The 24139-nt window shown below is 43.2% G+C and overlaps 1 protein-coding gene across 1 annotated transcript in view; it reads left to right on the top strand.

Moving 5' to 3' along the window:
* Positions 1 to 11880: 11880 nt before the first annotated feature.
* GCAT (glycine C-acetyltransferase) overlaps positions 11881 to 24139 on the top strand; it is a 28798-nt gene continuing 16539 nt past the window's right edge. Inside the window, exons 1-4 of the mRNA XM_075286242.1 lie at positions 11881 to 12107; positions 15460 to 15590; positions 17043 to 17144; positions 18605 to 18751. Coding sequence (XP_075142343.1) covers positions 11924 to 12107; positions 15460 to 15590; positions 17043 to 17144; positions 18605 to 18751 — 564 coding nt within the window. The 5' untranslated portion in view covers positions 11881 to 11923. The remainder of the gene's footprint in view (positions 12108 to 15459; positions 15591 to 17042; positions 17145 to 18604; positions 18752 to 24139) is intronic.

The following is a 24139-nucleotide window of genomic DNA, read 5'->3' as shown; positions in this document are numbered from 1 at the left end:
GTTTCAGGTTGCGGTGTGGTCCAGGCATCCAGAAGGCTGAAGCAGGTGGCAGCAGAGAGTAAATCGTAGTCATATAGTCCAGGTCATCAGCAAGAGGGCAACACAGTACAGAGGGAAATCCAAGTGGAATGCCAGGCAAGCCGAGTCGGTAATAGGAACAGTAGTGGAGTACAAAGCAGAGTTCAAGGAGCAGAGGTCTAGAGGCAAGCTGAGGTCATTAGCAGGAATAGGCAGAGTACAGAAGCAGGAGGCAAGGTCAAAGGTCAAGGCAAAATGGTCAGGAACATAGAAAATCAGACAAGGGACCGCTTACTATCAGGATATGGAGATCAACTGAATAGCCAGTATTTCTCTTTGATATGTGTTGTTTTATATACAAATTCCCTAATCCTGTTGGTCCTATGTTGTGTTTAAGTTACCAGTCAATTCGCTTCAGTGGTTTTAGGTATATACAAGGGGACATTGCCCTTTATGGCTCGAGCCACACAGTATTATTACGCCTGGACAAACAGATGTCAAAGGAGGTAGAGAGGCAGGGCCGCCGATAGGCCAGTACTACTGCTACTGGCGTCAGGGGCCCGGCCAAATTTAAAAATGGGTGGGGCCCGGTTTTGGCCCGCCACCGTGTGCCGGCCCCCTGGCGCCCGCAGCAGTCATTGTATGTCTGCTGTTTCAACTCAGATCTGCGTCCAGAGGACGCAGATCTGAGTTGCAGACATACGCGGCTGAAGAAAGGAGCTGACCTGTGTCAGCTCCTCTCTTCGCTGCTGCCGCCAGTCTCGCTGACACATATGCGGCTGAAGCGAGGAGCTGACCTGTGTCAGCTCCTCTCTTCGCTGCTGCCGCCGGTCTCGCTGACACATATGCGGCTGAAGCGAGGAGCTGACCTGTGTCAGCTCCTCGCTTCAGCCGCATATGTGTCAGCGAGAGAGGCGGCAGCAGCGAAGCGAGGAGCTGACACAGGTCAGCTCCTCGCTTCAGCCGCATATGTGTCAGCGAGACTGGCGGCAGCAGCGAAGAGAGGAGCTGACACAGGTCAGCTCCTCGCTTCAGCGCTGCCGCCGGCTACCCGGCAGTGTAGACGCGATGTGATGACGTCACATCGCGTCTACAACTGTGCGCCAGTAAGAGAGAGAGGCGCAGCAGGGGAACGAAGGAGAAGGTAAGTCTAATGTGGAACGTGAAACTGGGGGCAGATGAAGGAGAGGACGGCATGACACTGCAGGGAAAAAATGGAGGGACATGAATCTGGGGACAGAGATGGGGGGACATGAATCTGGGGGCAGAGATGGAGAGGACGGCATGACACTGGGGGCAGAGATGGGGGGACATGAATCGGGGGGAAGAGATGGAGAGGATGGCATGACACTGGGGGCAGAGATGGAGGGACATGAATCTGGGGGCAGAGATGGAGGGGACATGAATCTGGGGGCAGAGATGGGGGGACATGAATCTGGGGGCAGAGATGGGGGGACATGAATCTGGGGGCAGAGATGGAGGGGACATGAATCTGGGGGCAGAGACGGGGGGACATGAAACTGGGGGCAGAGATGGAGGGACATGAATCTGGGGGCAGATGAAGGGTGTATATGAAGCTGGGGGAGAGATAGAGGGGGGACATATCATGTACGGGTGACTGTAGGAGGATTATACTGTGTGCGGGCACATGAAAAATTAATGAGTTGTCGGAATCAACATAACAGCGCCGCAGATTTTGTCCCTCTTTTGGTTCTTCAAAAGTTGGGAGATATGGGTACTGGGGGCAATGGAAAGATGTTAGAGGGTGGACGGAGGGGGGGGATTGTTGGGACATCGGGTGTGCGGCACTGCGGAGAGGGAACTGGGGCAATAATATATAATATATAAGTTTTTAGCTGGAGAACTGCAAAGCACACAATACCTCCAAAGCTATGTGTGCTTTGTATTAATAATGATGTAGGCCGCTATGCTACTAGTATAGCAGCCTGTTTGGGGGTGGGACTTTCACTTTAAAGGAGTATTCACATTGCGTTTTTGGCCTCCCTTGCCGGGATACATTGGTAACCAGTCACAATCAGCTCCCCACTTATCCCTGCACGGAGAACTGCAGGCCCCACTTTTTTTTTAATGGCCAGTTCTTTGTGCAGGGATAAGTTGACAGCTGATTCTGACTGGCTACCAACGTATCCCGGCAAGGGAGGCCAAAAACGCAATGTGAATAAGCCCTGAGGATGTATTAGGAGGGCTCTTATAAATGGTGTTGGCTCTCTATAGGCGCTGTCACACGTAGCAGATTGTACCTGCAAATAGAATCTGATTAAGCCTTGTAATGCTGTAAAATAACGGGAAATGTGATACAGAATTGGTATGACGCAAAATAAGGTAGTTTTAAAATGGCGGGGGGGGGGGGGGCAGACACTTAGGCTGTATGGGGCCCCAAAATTCCTGATGGCGGCCCTGTAGAGAGGGCTAATGACCCTAAACTCAACCCAGACACAGCTCTGCCAAAGCCAAGAAAACATCCTTCTTTCTCAGGATCCTGCAGTGGGGAGAACAAGGAGGGGAACTACCTGGAAGGGGGTTGTGGCTGGACACTGGCCTTAACTGAGAGGAAGACCTAGATTCTCCATCACATCTGTGGAAGCAGCTGAGAGAGCTGGATGTGTCCACTTCACTACAGAAGATAGGCCAAGCTTCCTGGAACCAAAGACGTATTCTTCTGTTTTATTCCTCTTTACTCTATAGCTGTGTGCATTGTGTGTCATTTGTTATCTCTCTTTATCTATAGCACTAAACCATCTTGGTATTAAAGTGTTAACTTTAAGGTCACTTTGTGTATGCTTATGAACCCATTACCTTTTTGAAGTGTATATGCAAGAGAGGTCCCTGCTGAGCCAGTAAATCATTGGTGGTGGCAGCGTGTATTTGGCGTGCATGAACTTTGTTGGGTTGCGACTTATGCTCAATTTGCAGCCTGAGTGAGGATTGAGTGAGCAGAGTTGAGTCAACCCCTGACAGCCACCCCCGCGTCACGTGCTAGGAAGGCCCATACATGACAATCCTGTACCATCTAGATGATTGTTTTGCTTCACATGTCTGTCATGTTATCTGGTGAGATTCATGTTATGTTAATAAGTGTGGAGCCTGACGTAGTGTACAGACATCTTGATACCAATCATTGCAAACCATGTTACATTTGCTAAGAAAAAAATCTGACTGTATACAACTAACATTAGCTGGATCAGCTGGTGCGTGGTGTGGGTGTCAGACCCCCAATGATCAGATGTGCATGACCTATCCTCTGGATGGAGTTTTCAATGAAATGGAAAGACGGCGCTCTCAGGTCACAACAGGATTTTATTCAAAAAGACAATGATGCACAACGCTAAAAAATCGCCGCGTTTCGGGCACACCTGCCCTTTCTCAAGTGCGTAACTAATTAGAAAATAGATAAAACAAGTATTCACTTCAATGTTTTTTTGGCCAGAGAAGCACTTAGGCCTAAGTTAAAATATACAATGAATTCAAAAAATAATAATACATGATTTATAAAACAATAGTAAAACAAATCTCATATACCAACCTTATCATTTAAAATATAAAAAAATCTATATATACATAATAACAAGTAAATGTGCCAAATCATCTCAATCTCATGATAGAAAGCCATTGCATATCAAACACTGATCGTTAGCATGCATCATTGTGTTGTTATTTATATCAATGTGGCTACCAATAATCCCTAGTTTACAACTACAGCAAAAAAAAGGGGGAGCATAGAGAGTCTTACCTTCACACAAAGCTCGGTCAGTCTGGAAGATGTATACAAATTGTATGCCGTGTGCTCCTAGGTTTAAATATAGTGGAGCTCGTTTGGCTCCCTACATTCCTTGGAGTGTTGCCAGATGGTGCGATTCAGGTTGGAGAACATATATGTCCGCACAAAATATTAAAGCTACACAACAATGTGCTCTAAGTTGTAGCGCATATGTGACTCACGCGTGCGTGGTATATTTAGCATTACTAAGCGCATAGCTAAGTGCTCATACGTGATATGCATATTCGTGGTATGATTACCATTACGGAGCACGTGACTGAGTGCTCATACATAATTCGCGCATGCGTGGTGTATTTAACATCGCGGGACACATGACTAAGCGCTCATATGGTAAATAAAAGGTATTGATGTTTTTTCGGATTTCTCCCTAATATTACAAATGAATTGGAGCAACTCATAATGAAAACAATTGTTCCAAAAAACAACAGATATAGTAAGAAAAAATATACATACATACATATAAACACATATATACACATATATACATACACACACACACATATATATATATATACATGCATACACACATACATACATACATGCATACACACATACATACACACACATACACACACATACACACATGCTACAGACTGGGACTTATATATGGGCCAACAATGTCCATTACCCTAGAGCAGGGGTGCTCACACTTTTTCAGCATGTGAGCTACTTTATAAACTGACCAAGCAAAAGATCTACTACCCACTTCTTGTGGGCGGGGCTGGGCCTGTGGGTGGGACCCATGCAGGCCTGTGGGCGGAGTGGGCGTGTCTGTGGGCGTGGCCGGGTGGAGCGTGAGCACAGGAGACAGCGGCGTTCTGTGGCCGCCCAGGGATCCCTCGGTGTCTGCTTGTTCACAGCACAGTCTGAGAGTTATCTCTGGACAGAGGCAGGCTGCGGCAGCCCCGCCTGCCAGTGTCTGGAGGTGACTCTCAGCCTGCGCTGTGAACAAGCAGCACCCCGGCTCCCTCCATCCCTAAGAGCGGGGAGTGCGTCATCCCCCGGAGCTGCTGCTGCCTGGCCTGCAAGTGTCCGGAGTGCTTGTTCACATTGCAGGCTGAGAGTCGACTCTCAGCCTGCACTGTGAACAAGCAGACACTGGGGATCCCTGGCTGCATCCCGCGATCGACCCATACGTCCATTGCGATCGACCGGTAGATCGCAATCGATGTATTGGGCACCCCTGCCCTAGGGTCTCAAGCAACCCTTTGAGGCATGGTGCAACAAAAACATGCTGCGGGGAAAACAGGGCTTAAAAAAGTCGTCTAGACAAAATTGGACAACCCCTTTAACTTTTAAATCAGCTGGGGGCAGTGAAAAAAAAAAAAGCATACTCACTTGGCCTCAGCAGGCCTCAAGAAGAGACCCGTGATATCACAGGTAATGACATTGCATGCCATCGCTGATTGGCTTCAGCGGTCACGTGACCATGACAGTCCTTGAGCAGGGTCACTTGGTCGAGGTCTTCAGCGTTGGGGGGGGGCCCATGTCAAAAGTTCGCCACGGGGCCCCGCCATTCACAGTTTTGCCTAGTTGTAAAGGTTTATTATGACCTTATGAGGACACAATGTAAAAAAAATTAAAAAGAAAGAAGTAGAAAATTAAAATTTTTTAATTAAAGTAAAAAAAATACAAAATAAACATTACCACGAAGGGATAAAAACTATTTTTTAAAACTTTTTAGTAGAAAATTACGCTATTAAATAAATAAATAAAGTTTATAAACTTGTTTCTACTTCTACTTTCCTGGATATAAAAAAAATAAAAAAAAATAAAAAAAAATAAACAACATAAAAATATACCCCTATGTGTCACTGGAAAAAGAAGACAAATAAGTTGAATAAAGCAAATGATAAAAACGTTTTAGACCTCAAAACTGCACATACAAAAAAACCAAAAATGTGTCTGGTCCTGAACCAGAAATCGAAGTGGTTAAAGGGAGTCTGTCAGCATGAAAATGGTGACAACACTTCTTAAAGATGCCTTTCTTATTTTGCATTGCATCTCCATTTTCATGAAAATCAGGGTTTTTTATTCTGATGCAGATTAGCAGAAAAGGGCATTAAGGGTGTTTCCTGCGCCCCATTGCTTGAGTGACATCTTCCACTTTGCCAGTCATTAGGAGCTGTTATCTAATGCAGAGAGCTAAGCACCAGCAGGAGAAGAAACGCCCCTAAAGCCATTTTCAGCTAATTTGCATAATAATAATAATGATAAAACACTAATTTTCAGAGCGCTGCAATGCAAAATAAGAAACACATCTTTGGAAAATGTAGAAGCCGACCTACAATGTACTGTCAGTAGTTTGATACCGATTTTCCTGCTGACAGACTCCCTTTAAGCTCTGTAATGTCAGTAGGGTGGTGTAGTGTCAGGCAGGGGGTGTGATTCAGACTTCCAATCAGAGGCAACCAGTGTCAGAGCTCAGTGTCTGACCCTGCCTGACAGCGCCCTTATTTGCCAGAATATATGGAGCTGCAGCATTTAATTGACATAAAGAACTGGGCTTGTTGGAGTGCCATGTGCCCCAGCGCCATGCTATCATCATGTATATTATGCTTGTACTGTGACATCACTGTGTTGTCAGTACTGGCACTGTGACGCCATTGTGTTTGTTATGTTGGTATTATGACATCATACTGTTTATTATAGCTTTAGGCTATGGCTGCACGTAGTGGGCCTCAGCAAAAAAAGTGCTGTGGGAAAAACTGCGGCATAGGGTTGAGCGATCGGGATGGGAAAAGATCGGATTCGAGTAAATTTCACGATCGTGATTGGAATTCCAATCTCGATCTTTTTAGGCAGGATCGAGGTCGGAGGTTATTTCTCACAATGCTTTGCTATTGGCCAAGCATTGTGGGAAAAGCTAACATCTCTAGTAGCTAATACTTGCCTGCACAGATTGCTGAGCGAGAACAGCGGGGACCGACAGCAGCAGCGATCTGTGCAGGTAAGTGGACACCAGGGGGGACTAAGTAGCCAGAGGATTTTTTTTAATCACTACACAGCGTGGAGTCTAAAAACTAAAGCGTTCAATTTTTGGACTCTATGCTGTGTAGTGAATAGGATCGTTTTTAAAATCTGATCTTTGATTATTAAAAAAATCCCATTGACTTGCATTGGGATCGGAATTGGGATCGGGTTCGAAAATGAGGTTTGCTCTGCGAACTTTCTTCTTTCATTAATCCTATAGGGAAACTGTATACAGGTATAATTAACGTGCTGTCACTTCCAAAACCGCAATGTGTGGATAAGATTCACTACATGGACTATAAAACGATGCAGTTTCTGCCACGTTGGGCCCCGGCTTACTGTCACTTCACTGCATTACCTCTGTACTGTGACTATAGTGTTTATAGTGTTTGTAATCTCTGCATTGTGACATCACTGTACTTATTATTTTAGTACTGTGACATCACACAGTTTTTTATCCCTCTACTGTGACATCACTGTATTACTTTAGTGGATTAGTGTTTATAATCTCGGCATTGTGACATCACTGTGATTATTATTCCACTATTGTGACATCATAGTGTCTTTTATCCTTGTGCATTAGAGAGCCCAAGATATTCAAAAGCTTTTCATGTTCCAAACTTTCTGCTGAAGGTAGTCATGTTGAAAAGGGTCCCCATAGCAAAACTTGTATTGGGTCACAGGGTTAGTTGTCATTCCTCTATGAAACAGGGACCCATCCGCATGCTACCAATATTTTACATTGTTTTACATAACTCTGGTGGCCATTTTTAAGCCAAAGCCAAGAGTAGATCCAAAAAGAAGGAACAGTATAATGGAAATACTGATTCTTCTCTGCTATTCTGTATCTAATGCTCAATCTGTATGATTCCAGCCAAAAACCTGTTTATTTTCATTGATACATAGTGTTCAGAAGTCCATATACGCACATTTACTTTACCTTGACCTCTAAAAAAAAAAAGACAACATTGACCTCTGTATTAAAATATGGTGTCACGAGAGAACCTCCAGGGAAGAACATTACTAGTGTGTTACTTTATATCTTTACTGAATGGAACTTTTCCAGGTTTTTGTACTGTGATCATTTTGCATGAGACCCAAGTAAACTAACAAACCAAGTACTAAAGAGCCCTAGAGTGAAAACCATAGTGCACCCCCCTCATATGATATTCTTTCAGTCTGTACCTTTTCTATATATATATTGCTCTTATATCCTTTCAGTTTTGCCTCAGCTCAGACATCATCTTGACGTTTAGATTTCTCTTTCTCTGTGCTCAGCTGTAAATTTCATAATACCTCAACACTGTATGACATAGGCAGCTAGAGCCAGTACCTTCTCTGTCTGCTAGGGGTCAGTAAATATTTATCCTTCTCCTAAGAAAAATCTAACAAACTGTAACTGATGACTGCTCAGCCAATCACCGGCATTCATTGCCATTTCCTATGCCAAAACCAGATAGGAAAGTAGAGATCAGCAGAGACCCAGTAAGGGTCAGAGTGGGATCCAAAGAGGAAACAGTGACATGACTGCTGTTTTTTTCATGGTTTTTAACCATTCTGAGTCTTAATAAAAAAAATATCCCGGCTGGGCAACCCCTTTAAAATCAATTCTTCTCATTGCATCTCCATTCAAAGACCACATGGTAAATGCAAATAGAAGTTTATAGACTGATGGTTTTGCTGGTCAGTCTGAATAGCAAGTAGTCCTGCATCTGCATTACTAAATGAAAGAACATAATTTGAGGATTGCCATTTTCTCACACATCAGACTGCCCATACAGTACACATAGTGGGGCTGTCCATTACATTTCATTATGTAATACAGCTGTAATGCGGCTACAAACATAACATATTGTTACTCAGCTTTCCCTGGGCCCCCATTTCCAATGGTCGCAGCTCTTTTCGTCTGTATTCAGGTCTCTGTATACAGCAATATTCCATCCATGCCAGTCTGTCTCCTGTTTTTCATTGCATTATGAATTTCATTGGCTTTGTATTTTGACCCAACCCACTGATCCGTTTTACATTTATTAACAATTGATCCATTGATTTCTGATGGGTCTGCGTGTCCGTCAAAATGAAAAAAGACAGAGCGTGTAAACAAAAAATAAAACAGACGTGGAAATAGTCACATTGAAATCAATGGGGGAATTCCTAATTTCCTCTATGCCAGTGTCCTGGTGTATTGGGATGATGTTGAGGTACACATTTGGCTCAAGCCCCTTTCTTGCACCACAAGCCCCAATCCATCTCTCCTTGCCACATAGAGGGACGGGGAGGCCTTGGCCCGACTAATGTAAATGCTAGTTTTCTGGTGTGAGTTAGAATATCAATCTATGTCAGTTACATAGATTTCCATTCTGGCTCCAGGACATTGAAAGATCTTTGAAGAGGCCACTACTTCTTAATAAATGTCCAGTTCCCTGCACCAGTTGGGCTGTTTTTAAGACTGACATAGCATATGCCAGTCGTAATAAATTTGCCCCACTGCATTCTCTAAAGCGCCATGTGATGATAGCTGTATAACAATGGCTGTCACACAGCTGTTTTTCACTATCTTAATCATAAAGGATGAGCCAAATTTATCAAACACCATATAATGTTTAATAAATTTGGTGTGAATTATTGCGACGCAGACTCCAGAAAAGCTGGCATTAAAAATTCTCCTTATGATAAATCTCCCTGTAGTCTCTGATTATGGGTTTATATCTGTACAAGGAACAGCAGAGGGCGCCGGTGTGACAACAAGTCTCAGGAAAGGCTTGTGCTTGGGATAGAATTAGTGAGGAGGTGTCAGTCTGCGACTATTTTTAACCCTTTCTTTCCCCACATTGCACACACCCACATAGAATGATTTTTCAGCATATATTCTCTTATACAAAGGATGTTACAGATGTATCACTCATGCATGAATGTGACAATTTAACAAGAAAAAAGGAGTTGTCACACCCACACTAATGGATCCCTACCTTCTAAAGAAAGCAATAATGTAATGGCAGTAGAATGGAGTAGAAAGATAATGGTAAAGATGATACCGCCTTCCCTCCGACTGTAAGAAATGACATTATTTTTTAATGAGGAAATCTTAAAATGTGTTAAATGAGGATTTTACTTGTACGTGTAATGTTGCTGACAAACACACACTGGGGGGAATTGTGAGCCCTACATAGAGACCACAATGTACATTTTTTCCCCTATCAGTATGTCTTTTTGGAATATGGGATGGAAATCCATGCAAACACTGGGAGAACATACAAACTCCTTGCAGATGGTTTTTTGCCCTTGGCAGGATTTGAACACCAGGAATACCAGTGCTGCAAGACTGTGGTGCTAACCACTGAGCCACCGTGTGGCCCCCTTCATCCTCTTCTTCCAGCGTTGGCTTGTAACTTCTAGGCCTCGAGCAGAGCAGACTGCGCATGCCCACAGGCTACGAGAAAATGGCCGCTTACAATACTGTGCAAGTGGCCATTTTCTCATGACCTATGGGAATGCACAGTCTGCTCTGCCCAAGGCCCGAGGCCTAGAAGTTACAAGCCACCGCCGGAAGAAGAGGATGAAGAGGACGCTGCTGACAAAAATGGAGGCGGCGCTGGAGAGAGTTCTCTTGCAGCATTGGAGACGCCCCCCCAATGCTGTTTGAGTGTGGGGCCCGCCCCCAGTGCTGCGAGAGAGCTAATTTACATACCAAGAAAAACCGGGATTGCAGGCGAACAGCGGCGCGGAGAAGACGAAGACTAAAGGTAGGAGAAGAATAGCCTTTCTTAAGGCTATTCCGACATGGTACCTAGAAAAAATTGTGTGTGAGTGATAGGATCCCTTTAAAACAGAAAGTCCACAGAGGAAACTTCTACGAACTTTCTGTCTAAAGTGCTGCGGGAAGAACCATGATGCGTTTTTTCTAGCAGTGTTTTTTTGCTGCGGGACGCCCCATGGGGCCTTAGCCTGACAATGAGAATGAGTTTTTCTTGTAAATCACATCTCTACACAATTTGAAAACAAAAGTTTTGGAGAAACTGCAGCATGTTCATTTTACCTGTGAAAACTGTGAATTAGTCCCAGCTATTAGGCTAAGGCCCCATGTAGAGGGCTACAGCCAAAAAGCACTGCAGGAACGAACGGCAGAAGCGCGTTGTGGTTTTTCGCACAGTGCTTTTCATAGAAAGTCCGCAGTTTTATGGACTTTCTGCTTCAATTATACCTATACGGAAGCCATCAGTGTCTCCTAGGTATAGTTGACCTGCTGCGATTTCCACAAATGCAACTGTTTTGGAAATTGCAGTATTTCCGCTGCTGTTATTTTTCTGCAATGTGTGGATAGGATTTGCTAGAATCCCATACACTTTGCAGGGACTGCAAAACAGAGTAAAATGGCCACAGACATGGCCATGCAAGGAATCCAAAATGGAGGACATGCATAAGCTGGCATCCTCTACACTGGTAAATTACGGCTGCAACGCTGTTGTGTAAATGCACCCTTTTCCCTACAGACTGCTATAGGGTGGGGAGACTAAGATGCAAACATGGCGAAAAAAGTAAAAAACATAAGCATTTTTGTTGTGTCATTTTTCAGTGTATTTTTAGCTGTGATTCTCTACTTATGGCCTTAGCCTAATGGCGGTAGTATGTTTCTTTGTTAAATCTGGAATACAGATGCCTATCTGAATCTGCGGCTGCTAAGATAAAGGCAAATATCCAATATCTGAATAATCTTAAATTGCATCCTCTGTACTTAGCGCACAGTTGGATCCAGTTGTGTGTCCCGCCTGCATGCTATTCATAACTGCTTGCCATGCCTACATTGCCAGCTTGGCACACTGAGACTAAGTATGGTAAGACTACACGTGTTCTCGTAGCGGCTGACAGTAATGTCATTGAAGTGGATTGGCTCTTCTTGTAGAAAGCAGGGTTAGCTGCAGTAGTTTAGCCTAGAGTATTAACCCCCTGTTATCCACTACTGTATACAGGTATGTTCTGCACTCTAGGAGTTAAATAGGAGGAGCTGTCAGAGGAGAGCGTTGATGGGAGGGGTCCCCTGCGTCCTGCCTGCTGACTGGCTGCGGCTGCACACACCCCTCTATCCACATGGACTGATTATAGTCAGTGCATAAGGGTGGGGGTGCAGCTGCCAGGATGTGGAGTACATGGGTTTCTAGGTTGCCTCTCAGGTCAGGACGGGCACAATCCAGTCTTGCCCACCTCAGGGGTATTTTGAATAAGGAGATTGACAATATAAAAGAAGCAGGAACATGGAAGAGCGAGAGGATCATCACCTCCAAGCAAGGCGCACACATCAGAGTAGATGGGAAGAACACAGGTAATGACATTGACACTTGCTAGATCATATATGAGTATGTACGTCATCATCATTCCCTTACAATTCTAGAAATACTTGCTATGTGTATAAGAAATGTTTCAAGTTTGTGGCAGAATGAAGCTAGTGTAGCAATTTATAGTAACAATGTAAACCCTGTGTTCCTGGCTACAGTCATGGACACTGTATATACCTAAGGCTCTGTTCACATCTGTGTCCCATTTTGATGTGACACACCTGAAGGAATCCCCACGGGTCTCCTGCAGCTTTCATTCTTTCCATAGCAAGTTTTACAGTACACAGACAAGGTTCAGTGAAGTCTTATCCAACTACATGATGGCTAACCCTATATGAGTATGCCCATAGGCATTGAGGGTGGAGGTGGGGGGATTTATTATCCATCTAATTGGTGATATAGTGGCACACATTTGGCACAATGCTCATTCTTGCGCCAGATCCCCAGTGCCTTGCTCACACTTTCCATGAATGAGTGGAAATAGAGAGCTGGGTGCTGCAGCCTGGGGATGTCTTAACCTGACATTTATTATAATGCATGCTACTTTTCAGGGGTTATACAGAAAATCTATGCCTGTTCCTGAAGGGCGCAAACTTTCATTTTGGCGCACGGATGGATGTGTGCCTGATATATAAAGAGAAAAGAGAGAGACACCGAGCGCCAATAGTGTAGTATTCCCGATAAGATGAGGCAATAGGCATAAATTAAAGCCCCTTACCTTGTTGTGTTGTGATGTGACAAATCACAACACTATTAGCACACAAAATTAAAGCGTGGTGGCAGCAGCTAGTCCCCTTGCGACAGCCAAGGCTCGCAAAACAATTAAATGTACTGGTAGCCCTCAAAGTCCAAGACCAATCAGGTAGCAGAGGAGTGGGGTAAGGTGCGCACAAACCAGCTGGTTTAAATTCTACGCCCGAAACGCGTAGTGCCTTGTCAATAAAGATTCTGGAAGAATTTATGTCCAGCTGGTTTGTGCGTGCCTTACCCCACTCCTCTGCTACCCGATTGGTCTTGGACTTTGAGGGCTACCTGTACATTTGATATATGAAGAGGTCAGACCAGTGGCGTAACTAGGAATGGCAGGGCACTGCGGGGAACTTTTGACATGAGGCCCCCCCTGACCGATGCCAAAGACCCCGACCGAACGCCCCCCTGTGCATTCCTGCACGCACTATTATTGCCCCATAGTGGCCCCTGCATACACTATTATTACCCCATAGTGGCCCATGCACACACTATTATTGAAACATTGTGGACAAACATGTACAATTATTATACTCTGGTGTCTTTTCAGACCCCAGAGTATAATAATCGGGGACCCAGGGGAGGATACAAACATAAAAAACACTGTTACTTACCTATCCATGGCTCCAATGTGATCCCTGTTGATTATTGGTCATCTTCAATGACGTATGGCACGTCACGTGACCCGGGCATGCGTCACAACGTCAGGGATGTCACTCAAGTAGGCCTGAAGCCTGTGTGGAGTGCGGAGAGGTAAGTAACAATGTTTTTTATGTCCTCTTATCTCCCCTGGGCCTCCAATCATTATAATAGTGTTTGTGGGGCCCGTGGCCTTACTTACTGATGCACCGCTTCTGCTCACAGCAGTCTTCACAGGCGGCCGTGAGCAGGAACCAGGATTGGTATGTAAATAGGCCCCGTTACCGGCTGGAGTTACTCCAGCCAGTAACGGCCTATTTAAAAAAGAAACAAAAACGCAGCGGTAGCGGCTGTCGCTGGGCCCCCTGTTGTCCCGGGCCCTGTGGCAGCTGCTACCCTGGTAATTATGCCCCTGGGTCAGACCCTCTTGATAAATCACTGTTCTTTCCTATTACTGATGCTCCTCTCCCCAACTGTCATAAAAAAGGTCTGCTAGTGCCATTAATGGGTTAATAAGTGAACCAAAAAACATTTAGCAGTGTCTGGATTTCTCTTGGCACTCCTGGTATCCGCTGCATTTGTTTACAAGGATAGCTCCCTGCTCTATTCTCCTACAACTACGATGATGCATTGCTCTTCACTCAGATCCCCCCCCCCTCCTCCCTGTTTACCTAGCTAGCCTGCGGACTACTAGCCCTACCTAACTCAGCCCACCCCATTATACTTGCATATCTTCCTGTCTGAATCTTCTGGGCATGGGAGATCCTTTTGTCGTTCTCATCTGCCTGCTGACATGCCAGTACTCTGGCTCCGGCAGAAGTGCCCAGAAGATCATGACATGAAAACAGGTAAGAGAAAAGTCCTGCATGGAGAACTTTTCTCTTACTCAGATTCAGTATAAAAATAGCAGAAACTTAACGCACCCCATCATAATCTATGGTGTCCACAGATAAGCGTTGTTTTAGCAGTCCGTCTCTCCATCATTCGGGTCACCCAGCACAGATGTGCACCTAGTCTCAGGATCTGGTATGGATTTCTGGTATAAATCATGCCCGTTTTCTGGGGTATTTGTTGTTTATAAACTGAGACCGGTGGAAAGCAAAAGCCTATGCAGGTTTCACTGTGCCAGAATCTCCAACAGAGGTGAACATAGCCTAAATAATTCAGGATGCTTTTGGTGCTGGTTGTCTTTATCTCTGACACAGCAGTATATATGGCATTGAACTTATACTCTAAAATACATAAGCCTATGAGGAGCATGTTCACACATAGCAGGTATGTCATAGAAATGTCTGCAATTGAAAATCTTCGTACCATTTGGTGTCTGTTACGGTAGGTTTCTTACAAATCATATGAACTCACTGTAGGCATCCTCTATGACTTCTCCAACAGTCCTGTTTTACACAACAGCTGACTTTCCCATGAACCTGCTGATTCAAAACTTCTCCCTCCCTTGACTTGCACAATCAGCCCCTGGCCAGGCTTTGCTCAGAAATCACACAGTTGTCTGGCCCATGTCTGCTGTGGTTTCACAGAATACTGTGGGTGGAATTTATTGTGACACTCCTTTCCTACGCCATTCTTAGGGTAACACATTGAGAATAGTGGGGATCCGATTGCTGGAACCTACATAATTCAGCAGTCTCCCCAGTCTCCTTACTTTTAATAACAGCAGTTGTGAGTACTGTAGAAGTTGTCCCGTGTCAAGTCTATTGGAAAAACGTTGCAATGCTCACAACTACTCTTTTTAAGGCTAAGAACCCATGTAGTGGGCCACAGCACGGTGGCTCATGCCAGTATGTGGAGATAGCTGATCTGCAGGGGTCTCAGCAGTTGGACCCCGAGCAATCTGAAACTCATTGTTGTAGATTTCTGGTGTGAGTTAAAGTAAATCTGATGAGCCGATGCATACCTGGAATATTGGCTGTCTTAATTTTTTTTTTTTTTTTCCAGGCATCTTGAATTTTTGTGCCAACAACTACCTTGGTCTTTCCAGTCACCCAGAGGTAATTCGTGCTGGACGTGAGGCATTGGAAGAATATGGGGCTGGATTGAGCTCAGTAAGATTTATTTGTGGTACCCAGGTGAGTGTACTGAACTAATACATATTATATATACTCTTACGGCATCTTACAAGAGCCTTCAATAACACTACCGAGGAAACCCAATTAATTTTTCTTTCCTCCATTATTATCATAATACACATGTTACTAAGGCTGGAGCACACGTGATGGACTCGCAGAAGGTTAGCAGCTACAAAATATGTAGTGGCTAATCTGTTATGATGCCCCATAGCAATATAGTAGGTAGAATTTCAACCAATCTTATCCACACACTGCAGAAAAAAAATCCACAGCACTATCTGTCTCATGCTGCAGGTTTCTCAGATCATGTCACTTATTGCTGCAGGTTTGGCCATGGTTTTCAAACTTTGCAATGAAAAAGCTGAAAGCTAGGCCAGCTGCTTATGAATCGCAGGTAAAGCCATGATGAGAACCTGCTATTTCTTGCTGTGGTCATGGTCGCTGTGGCCTTAAGGGGCCGTTCACACGGAGTAAACGCGAGCTGATTATGGCAAAATACATGTGTAAAAAAAAAAAAAAAATACACTTGTAAAAATCAGACTCCCATTGACTTCAATGCCATTTTTTACATTTGTATTTTGCCATAATCAGCTCGCGTTTACTCCGTGTGAACGGTCCCTTAGCCTGAGGCTGTTTTTACATAGGTGCGTTTTTGTAAGTTCTGGCTAGACCGCTAGTCTGATGATCTAAACTAAACATTATAAAACTTACATGTCTGTACTATACTTACGTGGAACCATGCAAAAAAAACCCCCAAAAAACAATCGTCACGGAGAAGTAAGGACTGGTGCTATGTAATCTATAAGCAGTATCGGCGTGGCAATGGTTGAGCACTGGTTGTGTTTTACAGTAAGAACTGAATGGGTGGAAAGCCTGGAATCTCCTCTATCATAAGGATATATCATTGGGCAGATATAAACGCCCATTACTGCCCCACGTTGCAGAAATACAGATTTATTTTTTTCTCTGCAGTTTTTTGAGCCAAAGCCAGGAGTGGATTGATCAGAAGGTAGAAGTATAGGAGCTTCCTTTATATTTCCCATTTCTTCTGTAGCCACTGTTGGCTTGGGCTCAAAAAAAGGTGCGTTTTTGCAATGTGGGGCCTCAACCTAACTCTGCCAAGGCCCGCATCCTCACCTACTGGTGATCCACAGAACCTCTACAATATCCCAATGGCTTTGACAGGTTGGCAAAAATGATCATATAGAAAGCTTGTTACATTCTGAGACCTCTTGTGTTTCCCAATTCCAAGAGACTTGTCTCTATTGGGCTACCTTTTCTACTTCTGCACGCTTTGCGGATCTTCATTTTTCAGGGATATTTCCATTGTTTTTTGTACTGCTCCCCCCACTATACCTTGTCATTTATACATAACAATAAAAGCTTAAAATGCAAAAGAAAACCCCAAACCTCCTGATCTCATGTTGTTGTATGTGCCTCTTTATTCCCCAGAATATACATAAAAATCTTGAGGAGAAGATTGCACAATTCCATCAAAGAGAAGATGCCATCCTGTATATAAGTTGTTTTGATGCCAATGCTGGTCTATTTGAGGTGGGTTTGCTCTTATTTATTCTAATGTGATTAATCATATTATATCTTGTCCCAGTGAGCTTACACTCTAACTTGCCACACTGGGCCAATTATGGTTTTGTTTTTTGTTTTTTTAATTTTATCTTTTTCACTTATCCTGTATATACGTTAAGCTAGGTTCACATATGCATTCGGCTTTCCATTCCTTGGGTCCATTTGGGAACCTGAGAAACCGAAATCACATCCGCTTAAAAAGTGGTTACCCACAGACCCCATAGACTATAATGTAGAGAGAAAAATGCGTAGAGAAAAGACTTGCTTGCAGGACTCTTCCCCATTCCACTTTAAAAATGTGGAGAGAACAAGATTTCCCAAGCACAGATGTGAACATACCCTTAGTCCAGGGCCCCACGGGCTGGAAACGCCACGGGAAAAATTGCAACGTTTTACAGTACTTGCAAAGTGGATGGGATTCATGCAAATCCCATGCCCACTTTGCAGTAAAAAATTGCAGCGCGGACACGCTGCGATTTCCAAAACTGGCGTGGTTTTGGAAATCGCAGCATGTCAATTATATCTACAGAAACTGTCAGTTTTCCCATGGATATAACAGAAAGTTATAACTGGTAACCGAGTCCGTGCAGGAAAACTTCATGAACTTTCTGTTCAAAGTGCTGCCGGAAGAACCACGTAGGAGAGTCCTTAAAGGGCTATTCCCATGTACATAATTATTTTTAAATTTGTAGATAATTAAAAGTTAAACATTTTTGCAAATATCAGTAATTAAACATTTTGCAGAGTTTTAAAGATTTTCTCTAAATATCTTGTGGTCACAGTCTTGTTGTCTTGATCGGTTAACAATGGATACGTCCATGAATGCAGGAACTTTCTAAGGTCAGAAAATCAGCCATGATGTCCTTATTGTGGCCGGGATATCTTCTCATACATGTAGTGTCCCTGCCTGATAACCCGGCTACAATAAGAAAATCATAGCTGGGTTCCTGACAAGTCCCAGACCATAGAAAGCTCTTGCATTAGTGGTCGTATCCATTGGCAACCGGTCAAGACAACAGATCGTCACCGCTAAGATAGTTAGAGAAAATCTTTAAAACTTTGCAGAATTTCTAATTGCTTATATTTGCAAAAATGTTTAACTTTTAACTATCTACAAATATAGATATGATTATGTACATGGGAATACCCCTTTAAATCTCTTCTTTACCCAGACTGTGGGGGAAAACTCTCATAGAATGATAACTGACACCGATGAATAGACTTTCACATTACATAGATTTTCTTTATGTATTACTGTCAGGTTCTTGACTATGAAACAACCTGTAAATCTCCTAACCATTAATAATACATTGGCTGGTTTTTAGGACTTCTCTAAATCCTGTTTGTGTGAATGTAAGGGCATTATAAGCAATACTACGTTGTGCTCTTTGTACAAATTGTTCACTTTCTTTTTTGGAATATTTTAGGCTATGCTGACCCCTGAAGATGCAGTTTTATCAGATGAGCTGAACCATGCTTCCATTATTGATGGCATCCGCCTTTGCAAGGCAAACAAGTACCGTTATAAGCATATGGACATGGAGGACCTAGAGATCAAACTGAAAGAAGCGCAGGTAAAGTATGGAAACTCTGGTGTGACTTCTGACCATGTGAATGTATTTGTTGTCCAGGATTAGAAAAACATGGCTGCCTTCTTCAGTGCTGCACCTGTATGAGTTTTGTGTGGTATTGTAGCTTCGTCAAATTTTGCTTGGGGTTAGTTCTTACTACAATTATTCAGTATCTGTTGCTCTCATCTGTCACAGGTTGAGAGCAATGAATGATGGATGCAAATGGAGCCCCCTCTATTGGGTGTCCATATGAATTTTCCCCAATGTAAAAACATGGAGACAGCATCCGCCATGTTGTTTACACTGACGTCAACAGGAGCATATGCACCCATATACCTTTAGCAATGATTTCTGGCTGTCTCCTGGAGCTCCTGATATCTTCTACATTTGTTTATATGGTTCACTCTCACTCGCCCAACCCCATTATACTTGCATCTCTGCCTTCCAGGCTTCCTCCTGCGGAAAAGCCCATCCTTTATTTATTTTTTCTGTTTCTGCCAGAGCTGCTCTGTGCTCTGTAAGAGAGGTGGATTGTTGGCTACAGAGCAGCGCTGGGACTATAGCGTGTCAGTAGTCAGAAAAAAGGGAGGAGTCTCCCGTAGGAGGAAACCGGGAAGGAAGAGTTGTGAGTAGATGGGGAGGAGAATAGTAGTTGATGTTCCATTTCCGGAAACTGGGAAATGGATTGTGACTGGATAACCAGCAAATGTCCCTGGGCTGTCACAACACCACCCCAGGGATATGGATATACATTTTTAAATTATTTATAAAGTATGTGGGGGGAGGGTGTTTAGATAAGTATAGGGATTAGTTTTTATCCTGGGCAACCTCTTTAGTGCCCTGTAATATTAGTAATGTGAACATATACTTTGACTTCATTTACATCCATGTAGTATATTTGTTTATAGCATAAAAATGAATGACCATATGTTTACGTAGAGATTGATGTAAAAAAACCCAACAACCCAGTTTCTGTCCTTTCTTCCTCTTCCGCCACAAAAACCTGATATACCATACCCTTGTGATAAAAAAAAAGTACAGAAATTAATCATTTTTGTTCACATTGATCTCTATGTAAATGGAAGGTCATCCATTTGCATCTGATAAACAGATTTAAAAAAGTGCTATGAATGCGTTCTTGGCTAGAATACCACACACAGCTAGCACCCCAAACATCCCAAGGATTCGGATAATTCTGTAATCTTTTTCAAGAAAGTGTTATGGGTTTCAAAGCAAGTGACAGAGCTGGTTTTTTTTTTAACCCCTTAAGGACCAGGCCATTTTTTGGTTTCGCATTTTCGTTTTTCCCTCCTCACATTTCAAGAGCCATAACTTTTTCATTTTTCAGTTCACAGAGTCACATGATGGCTTATTGTTTGCGGGACAAATTGTACTTTGTAATGGCACCATTCAATATGCTGTGCAATGTACTGGGAAGCTGGAAAAAAATTCAGAATGAGGTGCAATTGGAGAAACAATGCATTTGCGCCATTTTCTTATGGGTTTAATTTTTACAGCGTTCACTGTTTGGTATAAATGACATGTTACCTGTGTTCTACGTATCAGTACGAACGCGGTGATACCAAATTTATATAGTATTTGAAATGTTTTGATACTTTTAAAAAAATGATAAACTTTGCAAAATAGAAAAAAAAATTTGTGTCATCATGTTCTAACACCTGTAACTTTTTCATATTTCCATGTATGGATCTGGTTGTGGTGTCTTTTTATGCGGGACAAGATGACGTTTCTATTGATACCATTTGGGGAAAGATCTGATGGTTTGATCACTTTTTATTCAATTTTTTATAGGAGGCAAAGTGTTGAAAAAAACGCTTTTTGGCTGTTTTTATTTTTTTTGCCGCTACGCCGTTCGCAGTACGGGATAAATGTTTTAATATTCTAATAGTTCGGGCATTTTGGAGCGCGGGGATACCTAATATGTTTATGTTTAATGTTCTTTAATTACTTTTATAGCTAATCTAGGGAAAGGGGGGTGATTTGAACTTTTATATTTTTTTTATTTTTTTAATACTTTTAAAAACTTTTTTTTTTCTTCTGTTACATTTATGATCAGACCCCTTAGGTACCTTGAAACCTAGGGGGTCTGATCGCTCATACTATTCACTGCAATACTACAGTATTGCAGTGAATAGCAAAATCGCAGCACTTCTATTAGACGATGCCTCTGGCATCGTCTAATAGATCTCATGCAGAGACAAGCCTGGAAGCCTTCAATAGGCTTCCGGCTGTCATAGCAACCGATCACCGCCCTCATGTGACGTTCAGGAGGGCGGCGATCGACGAAACATGGCGGCGCCCATGCCGCCTGCGCTGTTTACACGCTGCGGTCACGTTTGACCGCAGTGTGTAAAGAGTTAACAGCAGCGATCGGCTCGGGCACCGACCGCTGCTGTTAGTGGCAGGTCCTGGCTGTATTATACAGCCGGCATCTGCCGTGTATGGAGCGAGCTCAGCGTGTGAGCTCGCTCCATACATCCCCATGCGACCCATGACGTACAGTTACGTCAAGGGTCGCTAAGGGGTTAAATAAATAAATAAATAAATAAATTTGTTCCTCCCCTCTCCCTTCCAGCAGCTTTCACAGAAGCAGTACATATAGCATTGTAAAATAAATAAATAAATAAATATATATATACTAGCTGGTACCCGCGACTTCGTCTGCGGTGATTGTAGAAGTGGGTATATGCAGGCGTGGGTAAGGTTCTTATACTGTGTATAAGGGATGGGATATAAAATGTAACTGTGTGTCTTGGTTTTGCTGTAATTCTGAGAACACATGAGACTTTTGTGTTGGATGTAATTTGTATTTCAGCTGCTATACGGTGTTGGTATAAACTGCACATAGTGTCTTTGGGACAGAGGTATTTCAGGTTAATATACTTTGATACAGTCCTATGAAAAAGTTTGGGCACCCCTATTAATCTTAATCATTTTTAGTTCTAAATATTTTGGTGTTTATAACAGCTATTTCAGTTTGATATATCTAATAACTGATGGACACAGTAATATTTCAGGATTGAAATGAGGTTTATTGTACTAACAGAAAATGTGCAATATGCATTAAACCAAAATTTGACCGGTGCAAAAGTATGGGCACCTCAACAGAAAAGTGACATTAATATTTAGTAGATCCTCCTTTTGCAAAGATAACAGCCTCTAGTCGCTTCCTGTAGCTTTTAATCAGTTCCTGGATCCTGGATAAAGGTATTTTGGACAAACAATTCAAGTTCAGTTAAGTTAGATGGTCGCCGAGCATGGACAGCCCGCTTCAAATCATCCCACAGATGTTCAATGATATTCAGGTCTGGGGACTGGGATGGCCATTCCAGAACATTGTAATTGTTCCTCTGCATGAATGCCTGAGGATTTGGAGCGGTGTTTTTGATCATTGTCTTGCAGAAATATCCATCCCCGGCGTAACTTCAACTTCGTCACTGATTCTTGAACATTATTCTCATGAATCTGCTGATACTGAGTGGAATCCATGCGACCCTCAACTTTAACAAGATTCCCGATGCCGGCATTGGCCACACAGCCCCAAAGCATGATGGAACCTCCACCAAATTTTACAGTGGGTAGCATGTGTTTTTCTTGGAATGCTGTTTCTTTTTGGACGCCATGCATAACGCCTTTTTTTATAACCAAACAACTCAATTTTTGTTTCCAAAATGAAGCTGCCTTGTCCAAATGTGCTTTTTCATACCTCAGGCAACTCTATTTGTGGCGTACGTGCAGAAACGGCTTCTTTCTCATCACTCTCCCATACAGCTTCTATTTGTGCAAAGTGCGCTGTATAGTTGACCGATGCACAGTGACACCATCTGCAGCAAGATGATGCTGCAGCTCTTTGGAGGTGGTCTGTGGATTGTCCTTGACTGTTCTCACCATTCTTCTTCTCTGCCTTTCTGATATTTTTCTTGGCCTGCCACTTCTGGGCTTAACAAGAACTGTCCCTGTGGTCTTCCATTTCCTTACTATGTTCCTCACAGTGGAAACTGACAGGTTAAATCTCTGAGACAACTTTTTGTATCCTTCCCCTGAACAACTATGTTGAACAATCTTTGTTTTCAGATCATTTGAGAGTTGTTTTGAGTAGCCCATGATGCCACTCTTCAGAGGAGATTCAAATAGGAGATCAACTTGCAATTTGCCACCTTAAATACCTTTTCTTATGATTGGATACATCTGGTTATGAAGGTCAAAGCTCACTGAGGTTACAAAACCAATTTTGTGCTTCAGTAAGTCAGTAAAAAGTAGTTAGGGGAATTCAAATCAATAAAATGATAAGGGTGCCCATACTTTCGCATCGGTCAAATTTTGGTTTAATGCATATTGCACATTTTCTGTTAGTACAATAAACCTCATTTCAATCCTGAAATATTACTGTGTCCATCAGTTATTAGATATATCAAACTGAAATGGCTGTTGCAAACACCAAAATATTTAGAACAAAAAATGATTAAGATTAATAGGGGTGCCCAAACTTTTTCATAGGACTGTATATGACATTGTATGATTTGTTATTTTCCGCCAGTACATGTAAGGTTTGGGCACAGGATACTCTTGAGTAAGCAACATAAAGTCTGGCCCTGTGCATGACAGTTTAGTAACTCCATGTGCCTCTTATTAATAGCAATTAACCCCATCATGTCCCTCACATTAACCCCAGTGTAAGAGTTACTGATAGAGATGAGCGAGTACTGTTGAGATCAGCCGATCCGAACAGCACGCTCGCATAGAAATGAATGGACGTAGCCGGCACGCGGGGGGTTAAGCGCGCTGGCTACGTCCAAGCGGAAGTACCAGGTGCATCCATTCATTTCTATGGAGCGTGCTGTTCGGATCGGCTGATCCCCACAGTACTCGCTCATCTCTAGTTACTGATATGTGAGAGACTTGGAGGTAATAATTAAGTATCTTCATTACTGAGGTCTTTTATTAGTCCCTCCATATGTCTCACATATTAGTAACCTTTATATGGGGCACACAGGGGTTAATATGAGGGACATGATGGGGTTTATTCCTATTAATGTGAGGTACATGGAGTTACTAACACTAAACTAATAACCCCATGCCTGACATTAATGAGAATAGGAAGTAAAGGAAGGGACCTGTGTGTTTCTTACTTTCAGTTTGCTAGCAGCTTCGGCAGGAGCTATCACTATAGCAGGCAGAGACCTGAGCGATTAAGCTCCACCCCCTGGGTTTCCTGCACCCCTCTCAAAGGGGAGTGTCCTTATGCCTCAGCTCTAGCAGAGACTTCATTTAACTCTTGCAGGTCCTGTGCTGCTGGCATGCCAGTGAAATATGGCAGGAGTGCCACTCTTAGCATGTGTGCCAGGGGTTGCAGACCTCTGCTGTAGGGGG

This window comes from Leptodactylus fuscus, chromosome 9 (genome assembly GCF_031893055.1).
Source record: "Leptodactylus fuscus isolate aLepFus1 chromosome 9, aLepFus1.hap2, whole genome shotgun sequence".
Lineage (NCBI taxonomy): Eukaryota > Metazoa > Chordata > Amphibia > Anura > Leptodactylidae > Leptodactylus > Leptodactylus fuscus.
The sequence above is the reverse complement of the archived record's forward strand: the minus strand, read 5'-3'. Positions and strand labels throughout refer to the sequence as shown.